At 35.2% G+C, this 19,131-nt stretch overlaps 7 protein-coding genes and 1 non-coding gene across 8 annotated transcripts; 5 read left to right on the top strand and 3 right to left on the bottom strand.

Moving 5' to 3' along the window:
- Positions 1 to 24: 24 nt before the first annotated feature.
- On the bottom strand, positions 25 to 3,067 carry DFA_03222 (putative zinc transporter; the record flags this gene model as incomplete). Its single annotated transcript, XM_004362770.1, has 6 exons — positions 25 to 1,716; positions 1,887 to 2,063; positions 2,132 to 2,225; positions 2,304 to 2,546; positions 2,716 to 2,768; positions 3,044 to 3,067. 6 exons carry the CDS (start codon positions 3,065 to 3,067, stop codon positions 25 to 27), a joined length of 2,283 nt encoding a protein of 760 aa, XP_004362827.1.
- A 1,228-nt stretch (positions 3,068 to 4,295) lies between these two features.
- Positions 4,296 to 6,340, top strand: vps33 (Sec1-like family protein; the record flags this gene model as incomplete). The annotated part of the gene is made up of 3 exons (XM_004362769.1): positions 4,296 to 4,678; positions 4,762 to 4,901; positions 5,253 to 6,340. The coding sequence occupies 3 exons, from the start codon at positions 4,296 to 4,298 to the stop codon at positions 6,338 to 6,340; spliced, it is 1,611 nt and encodes a 536-aa protein (XP_004362826.1).
- A 425-nt stretch (positions 6,341 to 6,765) lies between these two features.
- DFA_03220 (type A von Willebrand factor domain-containing protein) lies at positions 6,766 to 9,040 on the top strand (the record flags this gene model as incomplete). The annotated part of the gene is made up of 2 exons (XM_004362768.1): positions 6,766 to 6,826; positions 6,924 to 9,040. The coding sequence occupies 2 exons, from the start codon at positions 6,766 to 6,768 to the stop codon at positions 9,038 to 9,040; spliced, it is 2,178 nt and encodes a 725-aa protein (XP_004362825.1).
- A 255-nt stretch (positions 9,041 to 9,295) lies between these two features.
- DFA_03219 (uncharacterized protein) lies at positions 9,296 to 9,628 on the top strand (the record flags this gene model as incomplete). The annotated part of the gene is made up of 1 exon (XM_004362767.1): positions 9,296 to 9,628. The coding sequence occupies one exon, from the start codon at positions 9,296 to 9,298 to the stop codon at positions 9,626 to 9,628; it is 333 nt and encodes a 110-aa protein (XP_004362824.1).
- A 220-nt stretch (positions 9,629 to 9,848) lies between these two features.
- Positions 9,849 to 11,657, top strand: DFA_03218 (uncharacterized protein; the record flags this gene model as incomplete). The annotated part of the gene is made up of 1 exon (XM_004362766.1): positions 9,849 to 11,657. The coding sequence occupies one exon, from the start codon at positions 9,849 to 9,851 to the stop codon at positions 11,655 to 11,657; it is 1,809 nt and encodes a 602-aa protein (XP_004362823.1).
- Positions 11,658 to 12,183: 526 nt separating this feature from the next.
- On the bottom strand, positions 12,184 to 12,256 carry DFA_03217. Its single transcript has one exon. It is a non-coding gene; the product is annotated as a tRNA-Lys (tRNA).
- A 925-nt stretch (positions 12,257 to 13,181) lies between these two features.
- On the top strand, positions 13,182 to 13,915 carry DFA_03216 (uncharacterized protein; the record flags this gene model as incomplete). Its single annotated transcript, XM_004362765.1, has 4 exons — positions 13,182 to 13,243; positions 13,358 to 13,530; positions 13,702 to 13,826; positions 13,889 to 13,915. 4 exons carry the CDS (start codon positions 13,182 to 13,184, stop codon positions 13,913 to 13,915), a joined length of 387 nt encoding a protein of 128 aa, XP_004362822.1.
- Positions 13,916 to 14,085: 170 nt separating this feature from the next.
- DFA_03215 (RUN domain-containing protein) lies at positions 14,086 to 18,053 on the bottom strand (the record flags this gene model as incomplete). Its single annotated transcript, XM_004362764.1, has 6 exons — positions 14,086 to 14,448; positions 14,539 to 14,957; positions 15,076 to 16,767; positions 16,839 to 17,440; positions 17,538 to 17,745; positions 17,840 to 18,053. The coding sequence occupies 6 exons, from the start codon at positions 18,051 to 18,053 to the stop codon at positions 14,086 to 14,088; spliced, it is 3,498 nt and encodes a 1,165-aa protein (XP_004362821.1).
- Positions 18,054 to 19,131: the final 1,078 nt, after the last annotated feature.

Raw genomic sequence — 19,131 nt, 5'->3', positions numbered from 1 at the left:
TTGTTGTTGTTCGTTTTAATATATTTATTTATCCTTGTCGTAAGGGTGTTGGTGATTTCCATCAAAGTATGGGTGATGATGTTGTGGTGGTTGTTCATGTACCAATGATTGATGAATATCGGTATGGTTATTTTCATTGTGTCCGTGTCCATGTGCATGACTGTGTCCATGACTATGGCTATGACCATGTTCATGTTCATGTTTATGTTCGTGATCGTGTTCGTGTTCATGACCGTGACCGTGATCGTGGTCATGATCGTGATCGTGATCGTGATCGTGTCCATGCTCATGATGATCATGATCATGATCACATTGTTCGTCGTGATGATGATGATGATGTTCTTCTTCTTCTTCTTCTTGTTCATGTTTTATAGATTCATCAAATGGTTTAATAATTTCAATGGTTGATCTTGTAATTTGATTATTTGAGAATATTTCTTCGATTGATTTACGAATCTTCTTTTCGTTTGCTTGAGCATCGATATGTACGCGAATGGTTCCAACTGTAACATCGTCTTCGTTGTGACTCCAGAAATGATAGTCTGAGAATCGAGTGACACCAGGAGTATTGGAAATTTGGCTAGTGATGTTGGAGATGTTGTCGGCGATTGGGTCTGGAGTGCATTGAAGGAGTGTCTTGGCGGTGTTTTTGATCAATGGCAGTACGGAAAGGAAGATGAGGATACTGATACAGAGCGAACAGATTGGATCGGCCAATGTGTAGCCCCAGAACTGGATGATGAGCGACGAGATGATGACACCGACACTACCGAGTGTGTCTGCAAGCAGATGGAGGAACACACCGTCAATGTTGACGCTTCTCTTTTTCTTTTCCTCGCCACCGGCGGCTGGAGGTGCGCCACCGTGCGAGTGGCCGTGGGTGTGACCACCACCACCAGCGTGGCTGTGGCCATGGCCCTCGTGGAACGAGAAGATACCGACCAAATTGACAAGGAAGCCGAGCACCGAGACTAGGAGCAACTTGTCCGTGTTGATCTCGGGCGGCTCCATCAGACGCTCGATCGACTCCATCAGAATGGTGATGGCGATGAAAATGAGGAAAATACCATTGACAAACCCGGAAAGGATCTTGATACGTCCATAACCATAGGTGAATGTCTCGTTTGGCTTCCAATTGCTGATAACCTCTGCAACAAGCGCGATAAACAACGCCGTCGCATCGAAAAACATGTGACATGCGTCGGTAATCAGTCCCAAACTGTTGGTCCAGATACCATAGGCCATCTCGACAAACATAAACATGAGGTTGATGACGAGGAATGTAAAGATACGACGAGATGTCTGCTTTTCCAAGATTTGTTGGAGAATGTCTTTCATGATAAAGATGAATTGTCCGTCTCCACCACCGACTGACTTTCCGCCCAATCCGGTACCCATGGTCATGTCTCTGACACCGCCTGGAGCACCACCACCCAACACACCCATGCCGTACTGATCCAAATTAACCTTGGAAAAGAGAATGTGGATGGCAGTGATAATCAATGCAAACGATACAAATTGAGCAAATGAAAAGCCACCACCCAACACCAAACCAAATACAAAGGAGCTTGTCAAACTAGCTTTGCTAAATATAAGGAATCCCAATTGTTGTTCAGTAACAGCTTCAATATAATAATTACTAACAATTCCAAATACTGCAATTAATATTAATTGTACCATTTCATAAAATGTTGGTAAAAATACATAATCATAATCCTAAAATATAAAAAATAAATATAAAGATTAATAAATAATAATAATAATAATTAATTATAGTAATACAATACCGAAGTGGAATAATCAAATAATTTCAAAATGAATAGTAAAACAGTCGATATGAGCATTCCAAGTGAATAGAGTTTGTTTTTTCCAATACCAGTACTGACACTGTGTTGCCATTTGAGAAGCATATCATTTCTAAAGAATATCAATACATTGTGAAGAATAAGACACACTCCACCAATGAATAAAACTTGTGAAGGATTGGCAAAGTTGGTTGCAATCGATGATCCAAAAATTGGTATTATAATATATCCAACAATTAACATTATACATGCTCTTCCCTACAAAAATAAAAGATAAAGTTAAGGAGATGATCTGATTTGATCTATTATTGATTTCAAATCCATACAATATCATTTCCAAAAATATTTGATGCATTTGAAGTGATTGCACTTAATAATATAGGGTATGTTTCATATGTATAATCTGAAAACAATACTGATCTAAATTAGATATAGAAAGAAAAGAATAAGAATGTATAAGTTTATGTGATTGTTTATGAGTTTGATCTTTGAACATACCCAATAGGACCAACATATTTCAAACCGAAATTCCATAATAGTACAATAAGAGTATTCAAGACGGCAAAGATGACTAGCTTTTTCCATTGTGATGTTTTAACCAAAGATAGTGACTTCCATGGCTTCTCATAGGCTGCAAATATAAGTGATGCAACAGCTGTTGTAAAGAATGCAACATTAATCGTAGATGTATTATGAATTAACCAATACGACGCAATGATTGACCATATTCTAAATCCTTTACTTCCAAATAAAAGTAATATTACAGATTGACTATAGTCGGATAAGAAAGATAGAGATAGTAGTCGTAGTAGTAGTAGTAGTAGAAGATTTTAAAGTGTTAGATATATATCTGTCGACAAATATGTTATGATCGTTATGTCTAATTAGTGTGTGAACTATCATCACATACCTGTTCCTAGTATATTTGTTATTGATCATTGTTTTCTCTCTCAACTCTCTATTCTATATATTACAACAAAGATAGAGGTCTAGAAAGGATGATGATAAAAAGTGTGAAGTTGTTGTCAGATCGCAAAACAAAAAAATGGCTTTATTAAAATAATGCACGTATCAAAGTGTTTATTAAAATTAAGTTGAATAATCCATATCAAGCCAAACAAATCATCTATTTGTGAGGTTGTAGTTGGATGGTTGGATGGATGGTTGGTTGCCAAGACATGAATGAATGAACGAAATCAAATTTCGTTGAATTACAAGATAATACAAGCATTTCCTACTTCACCTTCAGCCTTTTCAGCCATAGTCTTTTTTTTTTTTGCGTATACTTTATCACTACCAATGAATCCATTAATAGGAGGTGATAATGAAGACCTGGGATTGCCAATAGATGTTGTGGAGTCTATACATAAAATTATGGGGTGCGAGGAGGGTATGGAAAAGAAAAGAAAAGAACTTAATTAATATTTTGTTTGTCTATCCACTGGCCCCAGTGGATTTTATATTCCCAAGGTAAGGTAAAAGAGAAATCTATTAACAAATAAATAAATAAAATACTATTTACCGTAAAGTGCCATGATTGAATTATTTGTTGATCTGTGAGTGAAATGAATGAAATTAAATGGATCGATTCCATGGTACTAGCAACTTTTAAGTATTCATTGTCTTGACTGTCAAAGCATTTGGCGGGTTAAATATTTTTGTTGGTGGCGGCCACTTTGTAAAAGAATCCACCATCTGACTGACCCCTACATATATTATCAATGAAACAAAACTCCTGAATACACACATGCACACTCCCACACACATAGCATCACATCCCTGTTCATAGTATATTTGTTATTGATCATTGTTTGGTGTCAGATCGGACAACAAAACAAAAAAAATAAAAGATGAATAATATTAATCAATAATTATGCATGGTTTAACTACTAAGAGCTCTGACTTTATTAAGTAGGTTGCATAATCCAAATGAGGTTGTAGTTGGATGGAAGGGCCAAGAAATGAAATTGTTTGGGAAATCTATAAATAAATATATAAATAATTACCGTAAAGTGTCATGATGATATTTATGATGTTTGATTATTTGTTGAGCAGTGGAATGGAATGAAATTATTTGTATTCCAACCAGCAACTTATATACTTTGTCTTGACTATCAGAGTCGTCGATAATCGAGTTGGGTGTCGGCCACTTTGTTAAGGAATCAACCGTCAGTCTGACTGACCATTAATATCAATAAAAGAACTGATTGACACACACACACACGTATAATACATATTTGGTTTAAATACTTAATCAAAAAGATAGATATTACAAAAAAAAAAAAATTATTAAAAAAATAATTTTGTATGATGATGATGGTTATGAAGATTGCAAAGAAGTATCTAGAGTCTTTTGAAGTAAAGTAACTCGAGTGTAGAGGGATCGATAGATAGATAGATATATAATTGATAAATAATCAATATAAAACATCCACTCCACTCACTACTAGATCATCAGTATACCTCTCAATTGATAGAAAGATAGATAGAATGAATAGAGGAGGACCACCACCACAACAACAACAAGCTAGAGGACCACAACCAGGAGCTATGGGAAAGGTACCTGCACAACCAACACCAGCAGGTGCAAAGAAACCACCTCCACTCTTACTCTCACAGATTCCAAATATATCAGGTCAAGTGCTCAACCTGTCATCAATCAGAGATCAGAGCAAGAGAGAGCTCGGAGAAGCACTCGATATTCTACCTGGGGGAAACAAGGCATTGGTCATGGACCCAAAGATCATTGGTCTACTAAACTTGGTGGTAGACCCTCAATTCCTTCAATCACACGGTGCAGAGAGAAACTATGAACTAAAGAATGGAAGATTAGATACCAATTGTAAAAATATTATATACATTATTAGACCAAAGTATGTAGAGAGAGTAGAAATATATATATATTTATGTATTTGACTGACAAATGTATTGTTGTTGTTGATTGATTTAATTTTAGGATTAAATATATGCAAATGATTAAAGAACATATTATACAACATGACATTGAAAAACAAAGTAAGAGATATGCAATCATTTATATACCACGTCGAACGATTCTTTGCGATAGAGTGTTGGAAGAGGAAGGTGTGGCGGGTAGTATATCGGCGAGTTATGAACTGTCGTTGGATATTGTACCGTTTGATGAGGACGTGTTGTCGCTTGAGCTGGGCTCGGCGTACAAAGAGTTCTTGTTGGATGGTGACCGTACATCATTGTTTTATGTGGCAAAGTCGTTGATGAAGTTGCAGTCGGTGTTTGGCACGATCCCCATTGTCAAGGGCAAAGGACACAGCTCGAGACTGGTGATGGACTTGATCACGAGAATGCGAAAGGAGCAGGGTGAAGAGGTGACCGTGCCACCCGAGATTGAATCGTTGATCTTGATTGACCGTGACGTCGATCTCATCACACCCATGTGTACGCAGTTGACGTACGAGGGTTTGATAGACGAGTTTTTTAATATCAAAAACAACGCTGTCTATCTCGACGAAGATCTAGTCAATCCACCTCAGGGATCGGGTGCACCTGGCCAGCCTGCCGCACCTCCACCCGCTGCACCGGGAGCTGCCGGCGCCGGCGGCAAGAAACTGCCCTTCCCATTGCACTCAAATGACAAGGTGTTTGCCGAGATTAGAGACACCAACTTTTCAGTGCTCGGTGGTATCTTGCACAAAAAGGCCAAGGATATCGACGAGTACTACAAGCGGTTCCAGTCGTCACAGTCGCCCGCTGCGATCCGTGACTTTGTCAAAAAGCTCGCACAGTACCAACAAGAGCACAACTCGCTGCGTATCCACACCAACGTCACCGAGAAAATCCTCGATATCACCAAGTCTCCCGGCTTTATGCGTCGCATTGAATGCGAGCAAAACATGCTGGCACATATCAACAACGAGGCCGTCGAGCGTTACCTCGAGGAATGCATCAACAAAAAAGACCCCATGTACAAGATACTCCGTCTGCTCGTCATCTACTCACTCACCAACGGCGGCTTCAAACCCAAGCAACTCGAGTTTTACCGTCGCGAGATTGTACAGTCGTACGGTGCCGAGGCCATCATGACACTCAACAACTTTGAAAAGCTCGGTCTCCTCTGCCGCGCCAAAGAGTCCAAACCCACCTACCCACTCATCAAACAGGATCTCAACCTCATCATTGAGGATCTCGACGAGACCAACCAGACCGATATTGCCTATGTCTACAGTGGCTACGCTCCTCTCTCGGTACGTCTTGTTCAGGCGGCCACCAAACCCGGAGGATGGCGTTCCATCGAGCAGGCACTCCGTCTCTTGCCCGGACCCACCTTTGAAGAGGTGCAACCCCTTCCCCAAGGCGCTCAAAGCAACGCCAAGAGCGATCGCAAGCCCATCACCCTCGTCTATTTCATCGGAGGTGTCACCTTTGCCGAAATCTCAGCACTTCGTTTCCTCGGTCGTCAAGAACAGGCCAATCGTGATTTTGTCATCATCACCACTAAATTAATTAATGGTGATTCTTTTGTTGATGGTATTGTTGAAAAGTTTGGTGAAGAATAAATTAAATTAAAAATAAAATAATATTAATAATACACAATACACAATTAATTAATGTGTTTCATATGCAATTATACATAATTTCATTGAATCCTTAAAAAGGTAGGTCCCTCTATTGAATGAAAATACCCAAGGAGTGTGACAGGGCGATGGGTGGTGAATCATTGGTTCACTGTGAAAAGGCAAAGTAAATTTAACAATTCATTGACCACCATTCATCGAATAAAAACTAGTACTTGATTTTTTAAATTGAAATCTGTCTTGTTTCCCATCTTTGACATCAGCTGAATGAGATGAACATGAAGCTACTTGTTTTAATTTAATTTGAACAATCATCAAATACAAATACAAATACAAATACAAATATATCTTTTCAAATTATCTCTTACAAATTATCTTTTTCTTTTTAATTCAATAAATAAACAACAATGAACGCTGGAAGCAAATACACTTATATTGGTCGTGATGAAGACGAGGAAATGGAGTTAGGTATGTATATTTATATTTGATGATGATACTTGAACTTTGTTGAACTTTGTATGCTCACTCATATTCTCTTTCTCTTTCTTTCTCTCTCAATCAATAGATACTGAAGAAGTTCAAGTATCACCATACCCACAACAACCACAACAACAACAACAACCACAACAACAACAGCAACAGCAACAACAACAACAACAAAGTCAAGGTTTCTTTTCAAGTCTATTTGGAAGTAAACCAGCACCACCTGTACAACAACAACAACAACAACAACAACAACAACAATCACCATTTAGTAATATAAATAGTAATAATAATAATAATAACTCTTCACCATATAGAGGAGCACCAAAAGTTAAAAAGGTAGTTAAAAAAGCTACAACTAATATTTTAAATGTTAGTCTTGGTACATTGAGTAATGAAACCAAGATTGCTACTGGAGATCCAATCTTTTGTAGCAGTTGCAAGGTTGCATTCTCCAATATCAACCAATTCAAGAAACTTGATAGTGGTGATGGAGAATCGTTTGACAATGTTGCCACTGCTGGAGGTTACAATACCGAAACCAACAAATGGGAGTGCGAGTTTTGTGGAGAGACTTCTACCATTCAATTGCAACCAGAGGAGATCCCAAAGACCAATATTGTAGATTATGTCCTCGAAGCACCACCTGTATCAACTACTACTGTTGATAGTAACAACAATAATACTACCGCTGCTGTTACTGCCACACCAACACATGAAGATGATGAATCATATGTAATCTTTTGTATTGATACTAGTGGTAGTATGCAATGTTCGTATGAAGTACCTGAAAAGATACCACCAAAGTACCAAACTGCCGATCAGTTGAATGCTGCCAAGTTGCAACAATCCATGTTGCGTAGCCAAGGTAATATGTTTGTTAATACTCCTCAACGTCACTATGTGACACGTTTACAATGCGTGCAATATGGAATTGACTCGCAGCTCGAGACACTCCAAAAAGAGTATCCCAATAGACGTGTCGGAGTGGTTGCATTCAGTCATGGAGTCACTATTATCGGTGATGGAACTAGTCCAGTCCAAGTAGTCGACCAATCCAAGGTCGAGGATGTCGGACAGTTGTTGGAGATTGGATCGTCGTACACGTTAAATTCACCAGTATCAAAGTCGTGCGAGTCACTTGCTCGCAAGGTGTTTGCCCTCGATGCCCAGGGTAGCACTGCGCTCGGACCAGCTGTTGCCGTCGCCGTCGGTATGGCTTCGCGTGTGCGTGGAAGCAAGATTGTTGTTTGCACGGACGGTCTCTCCAACGTGGGTGTCGGTGCCGTCGAGAACAAGAAATTAGAGGATGTACAAAAGTTCTTTAACCAGATGGTCGACCACTGCGTACGTTCCGGTACGACCGTCGCAGTACTCGGTATCAAGGGTGCCGACTGCAAACTCGAAGAATTGGGTAAGTTGGCCGAACAGACAAACGGAGACGTCAACATTGTCGACCCCGTCTCTCTCAAGGAGGAGTTCAAGTCTGTGCTTGCTTTGCCCGTCCTCGCTACCAACGTGTCGATCAAAGTACGTTTGCACGCAGGTCTCTATATCCAAGACCCAACCCTTCTCGCATCACTCCAATCATTTATTGAAAAGGAGGTAGGTAATGTCAACCAAGACACAACCGTCTCATTCGAGTATGGTGTCAACCCATCCGCCGCTGCCAAGTACGACCTCAGCAAGCTCAAGTCACTTCCCTTCCAACTCCAAATCTACTACACCACCATGAAGGGTCTCAAATGCGTCCGTTTCATCACCATGACCAAGGAGACCACCACCAGCCAAGAGGTCGCCATTGAGAATGCCGATATCGACGCACTCGGTGTCAACCTCGTCCAAACATCGGCCAAGATTGCCTCGACCGGTGACTACCACCAATCGCGTGCCAAAAACTTTACCAACACCACCCTGCTCAACAATGTCATTGCCAAGAAGCAGGAAAAGATCATGATGCAACCACAGTCGGCCGCCAACCAACAAATGTACCAACAACAACAACAGCAACAACAAATGTGGAACAACCAAGCACAAACCATCGAGACTCAACTCACCAAAACCATGCAAAAGGAGTCCAACCAAGTCGAGTCGGTCGATCTCTACCAACAAAGATCTAAAAATAGATCAGATGAATTGGCCAATGTTTTATTCAATCAAAAGTCAATGAATACTAGAAAAGCAAATAAGAAATTCTAAAAGAAGAGATAGTCAAATTCAATCAAATCAAATTGTTCATACACCAAATTGTATATATATATATAAATATAAATTTAAATCTCCCTACAGGGTACCAAAAATGTATAAAATAAATGATTGTACAAAACAAATTAATAAATAAATAAATATTAAATATAATATTATTTTAATCAAAAAATACTTTTTTTTTTTGGAATCTCTGATCAAATCTTTGACCAATCATTCGATGAGTACAAAGAGATAAATAACATAGATATGAAGAAAAGAAAAGATGAAGTCGAGGAGGATGAGGGAGAAGAGGAAGAGGAAGTGGAGAAAGAGTACAATGAAGAAGATATGAGAAAGAGAATGTATAAAAATGAACTACTGGCATTGTGTATAAAGATGGGTATCGATTCAACTTTAAAAGAAACCAAAGAAGTAATGATACAAAAGATTATTAAACAACGACAACAACAACAACAACAAAAAAAAGAACAAAAAGAAAAGAATGAAGAGAATGAAGAAGAAGAAGAGGAAACAACAACTAAAATATACTTGGAAGGAGAATTAAAAAAGTTGAAAAAGGAACAACTATTCAAACTTTGAATTTTTTCCAATGAACCTAACTACGCTCTGGTCCAGTCCAGATACACTTTTCAATCATTTCGGATCTCTCATTATTAATAATGATGAGGAGGAAGAAGAAGAAAGACTACTACCACTTTCACCACCAGACGGAGTAAAAGTATTAAAAGGTGTAAAAAGATTGTCTATTCTAGGAGGCAATATATTCTTTAAAAAAGACCTTACTCTTATTTTAAAATACATGCCCGATGTAACTCACTTTAAATCTGATCGCATGGGCAATTTGGATTGGGCATTTTCATTTCAAAATCTGACTTGTATCAAGATTGTCGATACAATTGGTCGTGTGAATTGGAACAAGATCCCTCTCAATCACTTGGTCAAATTTATCTTGCCCGTTCAACACTCTTCTTTGCACATCTATGATAAATGTCTTACAGAGGCTTCTAAAAAAACATTAAAATGCATCTCACTCGGTACCCCGTTGGATTTTCACTCTGACGAAGATATAGACTATGTTGACATGTTCCCAAATATCAGTCATCTCTTTCTCTATGGGCACCGAGATAATACCGCCAATTGGAGTAGAAATCGCCTCTACTCTACCAAATTCCCACTTGTAGATCAAATAACCTACTACCATCGCGATCGTGGTGTAACCCCGGTCCAAATGTTGCTACCATTGGAAATTATATCAAATAATATCGCAATTAAAAAATTTAAATACAACCATGCACACTCACAGGGATACCTTGGAATCCATTCGTTTAGTTACCTACTAGCAAAGAAATCTTTACTTCAAACACTACAAGATTTGAAAATTGTTTATCATGGTGACGTAACAGAATCGGAAATTAAATCATTTAAAGATATTGGTTTTGATTATAATGGTGCAATTTTAAAACCATATTCCGAAAAAAGAACTTTATTATTTAAAAAATCAACTAGACCAAATATTAATAATAATAATAAGAAATCAATTCAACTACCAAATGAAATCATTGAAAGAATTATATCAATGTGTTGGTATTCACATGACAGAGTAGAATGTGTATGCAATGTTGATTCACTTGTTGACAAGTATCAAAAATTATACAACCAATCTTTTATTTTCGTGCCAATAGTATTATCAAGATTTAGAGAACAAGCTCGAAAATGTCAATATCATCGATACCATTACACTCCATACTCTTTAACAAAAGATACAATGGATATTGATTCAAAATGGGATCTAACTAGAATCAACAAATCACTACACCAATATCTTTACAACAATTTAATAACATCAATCAAACATTTTGAATTGTCCTCTTCATCAGATATTATGCGATTAATACCAAATATCAATCAAATATGGATATCAGATCAATCATTAATCAATTATAACAATCAATCAACATTATGTAACCAAATCAGTTACTTTAGATGTGATAATAATATTTCATTATCATTCTTGATGAAACTATCAAATATTAAAACTATTAATATTTTAAATGCAACTATTGATGATTTGGATTCATCAACTGTTATTCAATTTTCAACAACACTCAAAAAGTTATTAGTACCAAAAGAATTACAACTATCACAACTCTCACAACAACACCACCAACAACTTGAAACAGTATCTATACCGGTAGATGATAATATCAATCAAACATTATCATTATTTTCAAAGTTGACAACTATTTATTTCACCAAAGACAAGAACTATAAATTATCCAACAACAAGACAAGCATTAAATTCCCAAAGAGTGTTATCAAATTGATAACAGATTCACTTGGTATTCAACTATATTCAATACTTTTAAATAGTAATATTCATACAGTTCGATTCCTCTCAGAGATAAACAACTTGGTCTATCCATTTGGAAACTCCAAACAAAAAGATCTTTCACAACTAGATGATATCAAATCACTCAACACAATCATTCTACCAGCACATAAAGCACAAAGATACCCTAAACACAGTACAATTGGAAACCCATTTAGATTCAGTGCATATCATATCAATCATTATTTTATTTATCAAAGAGATAAAGAGATCAAATAAATAAATAAATAAAATACAATAAATAAATATCTTAATAAAAAATCAAATAAAATAAAGAAAACAACTATAATAATTAAATAAAATAAATAAATATGTTAAAGAGATAAACAAATCAATCAAATTGGTGTGATCAATCCATAGATAGGACTATTTTCTATACTATCAGTAGAATTCTATTTAAATATTTTTGAAAAAAAAATCAACAGATAGACCTTTTGATGGGTTTTTTCAATGAGGATTTAATGGAAATTAATGAAACTAGGTTAGAAAGATAGCCAAGTGTGTAAAGAGCAAGAACATATTAGAAAGAGGTGAAAATAAAAAAGAAAGTTTCTAAAAAAGCTACTATACTGGTTTTTTTGGCCGAAAAAACAACCGGAAAAAAAACCATATGTTGAACCATTTAATGGTTTTTTCATGTGTGGTTTCAAAGGAATTTGATGAAACTAGGTTAGAAAGATAGCGACGAGTGTATAGAACAAGAAAACCGCAAAAAAAAACATGGCTAGTCAAAACAACAAAAGATAGCCCTATGGGGGGCTCGAACCCCCGACCACAAGATTAAGAGTCTTGCGCTCTACCGACTGAGCTAACAAGGCTTGATGTTTCCAAAACAAAAAAATTCAAAATTTGAGACCAGATGCTTTTTTTGACGTTTGAAAACAGTGTTCACATTTCTATTACAATTGGAAAAGAACATCATCAACATCTCATCAAAACATCAATCAACAATAACAATACGAACAACAGAACGATATAAGATAGATAATCATGGTATAGACACAACCACCAACCATTACTCGACACACACATACATATGGATGGTGACACTGGGCACTCCCTCCAACAGTCACGATCTGGTCACTAATCTGACAAAAGAACTATGGATCGTAACTCACAGAACCGTTCAGCCCCCCTCGATTCAACAGGTAAAGAAGCTTCCCGTCGTATTGATGAACAAATAGAACTAATAGCTCCCACCAAGACTTGCAATTTTTGCTTGGATGGAAATAGAACAGACATTTGGCACCCCAAAAAACAGATTGGACTTGTTTCTTCTTTGGAAACTCAGTTCCCATTGCTGGTCAAACAAAGACTTCAATCAATAAAACTTCGCAATTGAAAGAGTAGTGCTCCACCCTACAGGTGGATGCCACGAAATGAGATGCTTAAAAAAAAAAAAAACTTTTTTTGACGATTTTTAAGGTTTCCACACTAAAATTTGGTTTATTTTTACTTATGTTTTGGGACATCAAAATAGCCTTGTTAGCTCAGTCGGTAGAGCCCAAGGCATGATGTTTTTCAAACTTATTTTTACGGGTCTCGACAAGCCGCGATTTTTTCCATTGTTATTTCTTGGTCAATTAAAAAGTATAATAAAACTTTGTAACTTCTGAGTACTACTCTTCCCGATAGGAGAGAGGTGTCTCACGACTGAGAGGAGTGTAGCATCTCATGGCTGGAATTCACACAAAGAGATAATTGGGACCTTAACAAACCAACATTCAAAAGGACAAATAAAAAATGCAAAACCTCATTGTCATATGGTTATTGGCAAAAGAGTCGACCGATGTGACATTCTGTCTGTTTGGTTCTTCCTTTTCCTTGTCCTCTTAATTAATTCCGATCCTACCAAATGTCAAGAAACTCCGAAATGTCACGATCCAATATCATGATGTTATTTTACTAAACTCTTTTAGTAATGTAACAAGATATATAGACCTACTAACACCAATTATCGATAGATTCTCAAAGGTTAGGATCATAATTGGAGAAATGCTAGAATTACGTCTCCTTCCACTCGACCCCCCTGTCAACTGGGGTGATGAGATTCCAGAGGGATTATCCCATTTCTACATCGAACAAGAACGTGGTATGTATTGTATTGTGTTTATTAATTTCTTGATTTTAAATTCTAATAAATAGTATTTTTCTTGAAACTATAGTTAAAGTTTATCTTACCGATGGAGACAATAATGAAGTTGATGCAACTAATTTCGGTCCATGGATAAGGTATCCTCCTATATTATATAAATAACTTGAGAAGATATTGCCCGTCATTTCAACTTGGTTGGTGGTAACTTCAAGGTGAGAAATGATAAATCCAATACAATGGTTTCCTCTCCATATCAGCCAGGACATTACACTCTAATTAACAAGGTTAAAAAGGTAAGAAAAATTAATTTTTTGATTAAAATACAAATTGTATTAAATTTTAATCCAAACTCTAGTCATGGTCAACCTATATTAATCATTAGATTGGAAAAAAGCTAGCATGGTGGTTTGTTAATGCTGCACCATCTGTTGCATATATTATGGCTATCACGATAGGTGGTCTTATCATTTCAATGGTACCGCACATTTTTTTTATCTCTTTATCCACAATAAGGGGTATAGATATTACTACTGATGTAAACCATCCCATACATTAATAAGGTTTATTCATAGAGTATCTAAAATTTCCATTATTATTATTATGATTATTATTATTACTGTTGTTTAAATTATTGCCTGTATAAAAATTTGCATCGTCTTCATAGTTTTGGTTATTTTGACTGTTGTTGTTGCTATTGTTGTTGTTGTTGTTTAAATCACTATTATTATTATGTTTTCCTTTAATCTTTGCAATTCTGATACATTTGGGACAATGATCTTCAATCCAACATTTCTTGTGAGACAATGAATGACATTTACTGCATTGAACTATATTTTGTTTATCCAATATCATCCAAGAAAAAATTGGTTTATCACTATTACAAAATTCACATATATATCCTTTACCTTTGCAAGTCTATAAAAAAAAAAAAAAAAAAAAATAAAATTGTCAAAAACTATAATTCTTTTAATATATACATATACTCGTATATATTTTAATACATACAATACAAGTAATAGTAACATGATGAATATATTTTTCAATCAATGTTTCAATTTGAGGAAGTAAATGACCGGCAAAACAATATTCAAGATCATCAAGTGAATAGAGATGGACATTTTCAGTAACAAAATACTCTCTATTTTTGCATAATCCTTCTAGTGATGTCTTGTTTCGACAAGTCTCAATATACTCTCCAATAAAATGTAACTTTTTTCGAATTTCCAATAGTTTGCCAAGAGGAAGAGACAGTTCGTATACTTTTGGATTACAAATAAAGATATCAACTGGAATTGAATAATGTTGAGTAATATACAACTTGGCCTGTGTACAAATAGGATAAACTTTAAAATCCCAATGATTTACAATTCTCGATGGTAAAATCATCTTATCATTTTGATGACATGTTGTACAATACCAATCACCTGTATAATAACAAAATCTTGTTTTAAAAAATCCCACTAAAATGGAAAAGGAAAAAAAAAAAAGTTAATATATTATTATTATTATTATTTTTTGTTTTCTTTTTTTCGATTTTTTTACATTTGTTAAAACAACCAGGACAAAACTTTGCACTTGTTTCAGAAGCAGATAATAAAGGTTTTTTAAAATCTTTTGTAATAAATATTTGATTGTCTTCTCCAGCATATCTATTCTTTTTCTCTTTGATGGATGATGGAGTTGGAGAGTTTTCACCATAATAGTCATTAAACATATGATAATTGGCAAATGAATCGACCGATGTTGACATTCTGTCTGCATGGTCTTCCTTTTCCTTGTCTACTCTTCTCAAAGCTTCTGATAGATATGGGTTGTTTGGAATGTAGGTAGGAGTGATAAAGGCTTCCTTTTCATGACCATTGGTTGATGGTCGATAATAATTTGTGAATGCTCCATCTTCGTTCCAATTACCAGTATCTGGTTGTAAATTACCAGCATTACTACTCTTTCTACTAGATGATGCACTTCCACCACCACCACCATTGGCACTAAAATGACTATTACTTCTATATCTGTTATTTGAATTAGTACTACCACCCAATTGTCCATAGCTGTTTCCATTTTGGACAATGTTATTGGTAGAATTTCCAATTGTAATTGGATTTGACATTGAACTTCTACTACTACTTCTACTTCTAGGTGGTGTAATATCATCTTGAACAAGATTTGATAAATAATCTCCAATATGTGAATTTGATAAAAGTGAACTTCTTGGTATTGCTTTTGTTACTGCATTATTATTATCACTGTCATTATTTATATTTTCAATTGATTGCTCCAATTGATTTAAATTAATAGTTGACGAACTAGATTCCATTCTTTGTTTTTTAAATAATTCTGCCAATGTTTCATCAAATGATGATAAATTTGTTGTCTTTGAATTATCATCATCTTTCTTGTCAATAGTTTCATCATCTGATAAACTATTTATAGTATTTTCAATAATTAATGATTCAAATGATTGATTACTAACCATATTATTATTATTATTCTCCTCTGCCTTTAGACTATCGATTCTTTTTTGTTGAATATTATTTAAAAATGGATTCTCATCTTCATCAAAACTATTATTATTATTGGTCATTGTAGCAAGACTATTGGTTGATGTATTGTTTTTTTGAGAATAAATATCAGTTGTTGATGATGATGCAGATGAAAAAGTTGGAGGAAGATGGGAGGGGGGAGGAGGAGGAGAAGTTGATATTTTTTCTTCAACAGTTGTATCAATAATTGATGGAGTTGAAGTGGCAGATGAATCAACCAATTGATCACTTGTTGTAGTGATAGTTGAAACAACATCATCATCTTTATCATTTGTAGCTACATCTGATAGTGATTTTACCTTTCTAATCTTTTTTTTAATAATTTTAATCTTTTTAGTGACGATGACAGGTTGATGAACCTCTAATTTATCCCATGCCAAATGAAATATAACCTTTGATTCGAGGTTGGATATCGTGTCAATGATTTGTAAACGATGTTGATGACTGTGGAATATGGAATTGGGATTGTACAATAATGTCAACAAAGTGTCATAGGTAAATCGGTATTTTAATACCTCGGTCAATTTGCCTTGATTCAATAATTTATAGATCCAAGCTTTAACACGTGTATCCAATACTGATGATGTTTGACTATGATGTGTGGTTGAAGATGTACTATAAACTTGTTGAACTTGTTGTACTTCTAAATGACCTTCACATAATCTTTCAATACAAACCCATCTATTTAATACTAAAAAAATAAAAATAAAAAAAGATTAATAAAATAAAAGATATCTATTTTTGTACTTTTTTTTGACTTACCACTAGTTAATAAATCACTTGAAATGATTTGATCAAAAATAGTAAAGAAATTGTCAATACATTTGTCTTGTAGAGTGATTGGTGATCCTTTACCACCATAATCCAAAAGAACAGATTTTGAACAACGTGATAAAGAATCCAACATTGAATTCCAATTGGCTTGATTTGCTTGAATAATCTGATTACTAAGTTTCTCCTTTTCCTCATTATTGATTTCATCCAATACATTACTTAATGAATTAATATCCAATTCACCTGAATTATTTCTAATCATTTTATGTTCCGTATCCTCTTTATCCTCTTCTTTTTGTTGATCAATTTGATCTGCCTCTTGTTGTTGTTGTTGTTGTTGTTGAATATCAATATTTGGTTCATTTTCAGTGTTATCTTGTGTTGTTTCAACCTTTTGAATTTTAATAGGGGTTGGAGGTGGTTGAGATCTAAGTAATGTAAATGTAATTTCATCCCAATAATTTGGTTTATCCATATCTCTGTCACGAACAACCAAACCAAATTGAATATGTTCCAATGATTGTAATAATGTTAAAAAGGTTGAAGAGAATTCAGAGTTTCTTAAAAATGCTGTCTCTTTATAATATGACCTAAAAAAAGAAACAAAGATAATGATTAATAATCTATATATATATCATAATATTAAATATTTATATATTTTGAATTTATATGTTTTCTTTTTCTTACTTTACAATAGATTGATTATAACATAGAGCAGAAAGATAAATTTCCAATGCACCTTCATTTAATGCTTGTCTAATGACAACTCTTCCTCTTCCCATAGCAGTCTTGCAACTATCTTTTGCCAATTCGATCACTCTAGATGTATCTGGTAAACAACTTGGCAAATGTTCAAGTACATCAAAGAAACATGTCTTTCCAATAAAATTAACATCTGCAGAAACCAATTCAATTAATTCTCGAGATTGCTCGTCGTCACATGTCACATATAATTATATTATATCATCATATATCTGTGTAATATGTACCTTTTAAACCTTCAGATAGAATCTTTTCAACATAGAGACATATTTTGAGTAGATGAGGGTTCTGATCTTCAATGATGGTAGGAGAGAGAGGAGCACCTCCCGAGCTTGGTGATGCTGATAGATCAACTGCTTTCGATGCCGTCGATGTTAAAAGTATTTGAATAAATCCATTTAAATCTGAAAGCAGCTGAGGCAAGCCTCTGTCAGTGATCATATTATATTGATAACGACGAGATCGCGATCGACAAGTGCTCTAAATCTAAATCTATATCTATATATCTATATCTATGTCTCCTTTGAACAAAGTATGTATATATATCTAAAAAAATGAATGGAAGGAATGTGTGTGTGACACTTGTTTAAATAAAGAAAAAATAATAATAATAATAATAATAATAATAATGGATGTGGGTAGCTGTACAATATAAAGGTGTCCTTTCGTATTGAATAGGTTATCGAAGTTTCAAATGAACTAAATTTTATTTATTTTTTAAATCTCCAAGACTCTTTTGTCCCTAAGCTTGTGGAAGACACAAATAGCCATAATTCCGACGAGGGAGTGTATTGATTGATTGTGTGGACTACTACTAGTATCCGGATTGACCATCACAATCCATCCATCCATCCATCTCAACCCAAAGTGATCACTCACACAGTCAGATTAAAAGAAAGTCTTGACTTTGGCAACGATGATGGATTGATTGATTGATCGATTGATTGGAGGTGAGGACTCAACAAACACCCATTCATGCAGCTGTGATAATAATAATTCTCTTCTTTGACACACACAAGACCACCCTCCTTCATTATTGATCACACAACACAGGAGTGGTGTCCAAAGTTGGAGGGGCACTGATTCAGTGCAAACTTTTGTCTGTCGGTTTGTTTCAAAAAAAAACGGTTGAGATGAGCCCTTTGGAGACTTTTTTTTTTTTTTTTTTTTTTTCTTCCTAACATTCTCTTAAAATAAAAATATTTATTCTTGTTACAAGTTAATCCCATTCATCTCATCCAACCACTGCCCCCCTCTTTCATTCATTGTAAAATTTTAGTCTACTACATCATCATCAACATCAACAGCAATAGCAAAAAGGAAGGGTGGTATCAAGTCAAATCAATCAATCAAACAACCATCATTTTTATATATATATCTGTCTGATTAACCATAACCATATCTGTAAGTGTGTTATGTTTGTGATTGACCGTTTTCATCGATGAAAGCAACAACCATACAATATACTTGTGTTACTAACTCGATCTATTTCTATCTATCTATCTATCTATCTATCTAT

The sequence above is a fragment of the Cavenderia fasciculata genome (assembly GCF_000203815.1).
Source record: "Cavenderia fasciculata unplaced genomic scaffold Scf_Dfasci-G-b-205a01.r1-3, whole genome shotgun sequence".
Classification (NCBI taxonomy): Eukaryota; Evosea; class Eumycetozoa; order Acytosteliales; family Cavenderiaceae; genus Cavenderia; species Cavenderia fasciculata.
This window is presented reverse-complemented; position numbering and strand designations above follow the sequence as displayed.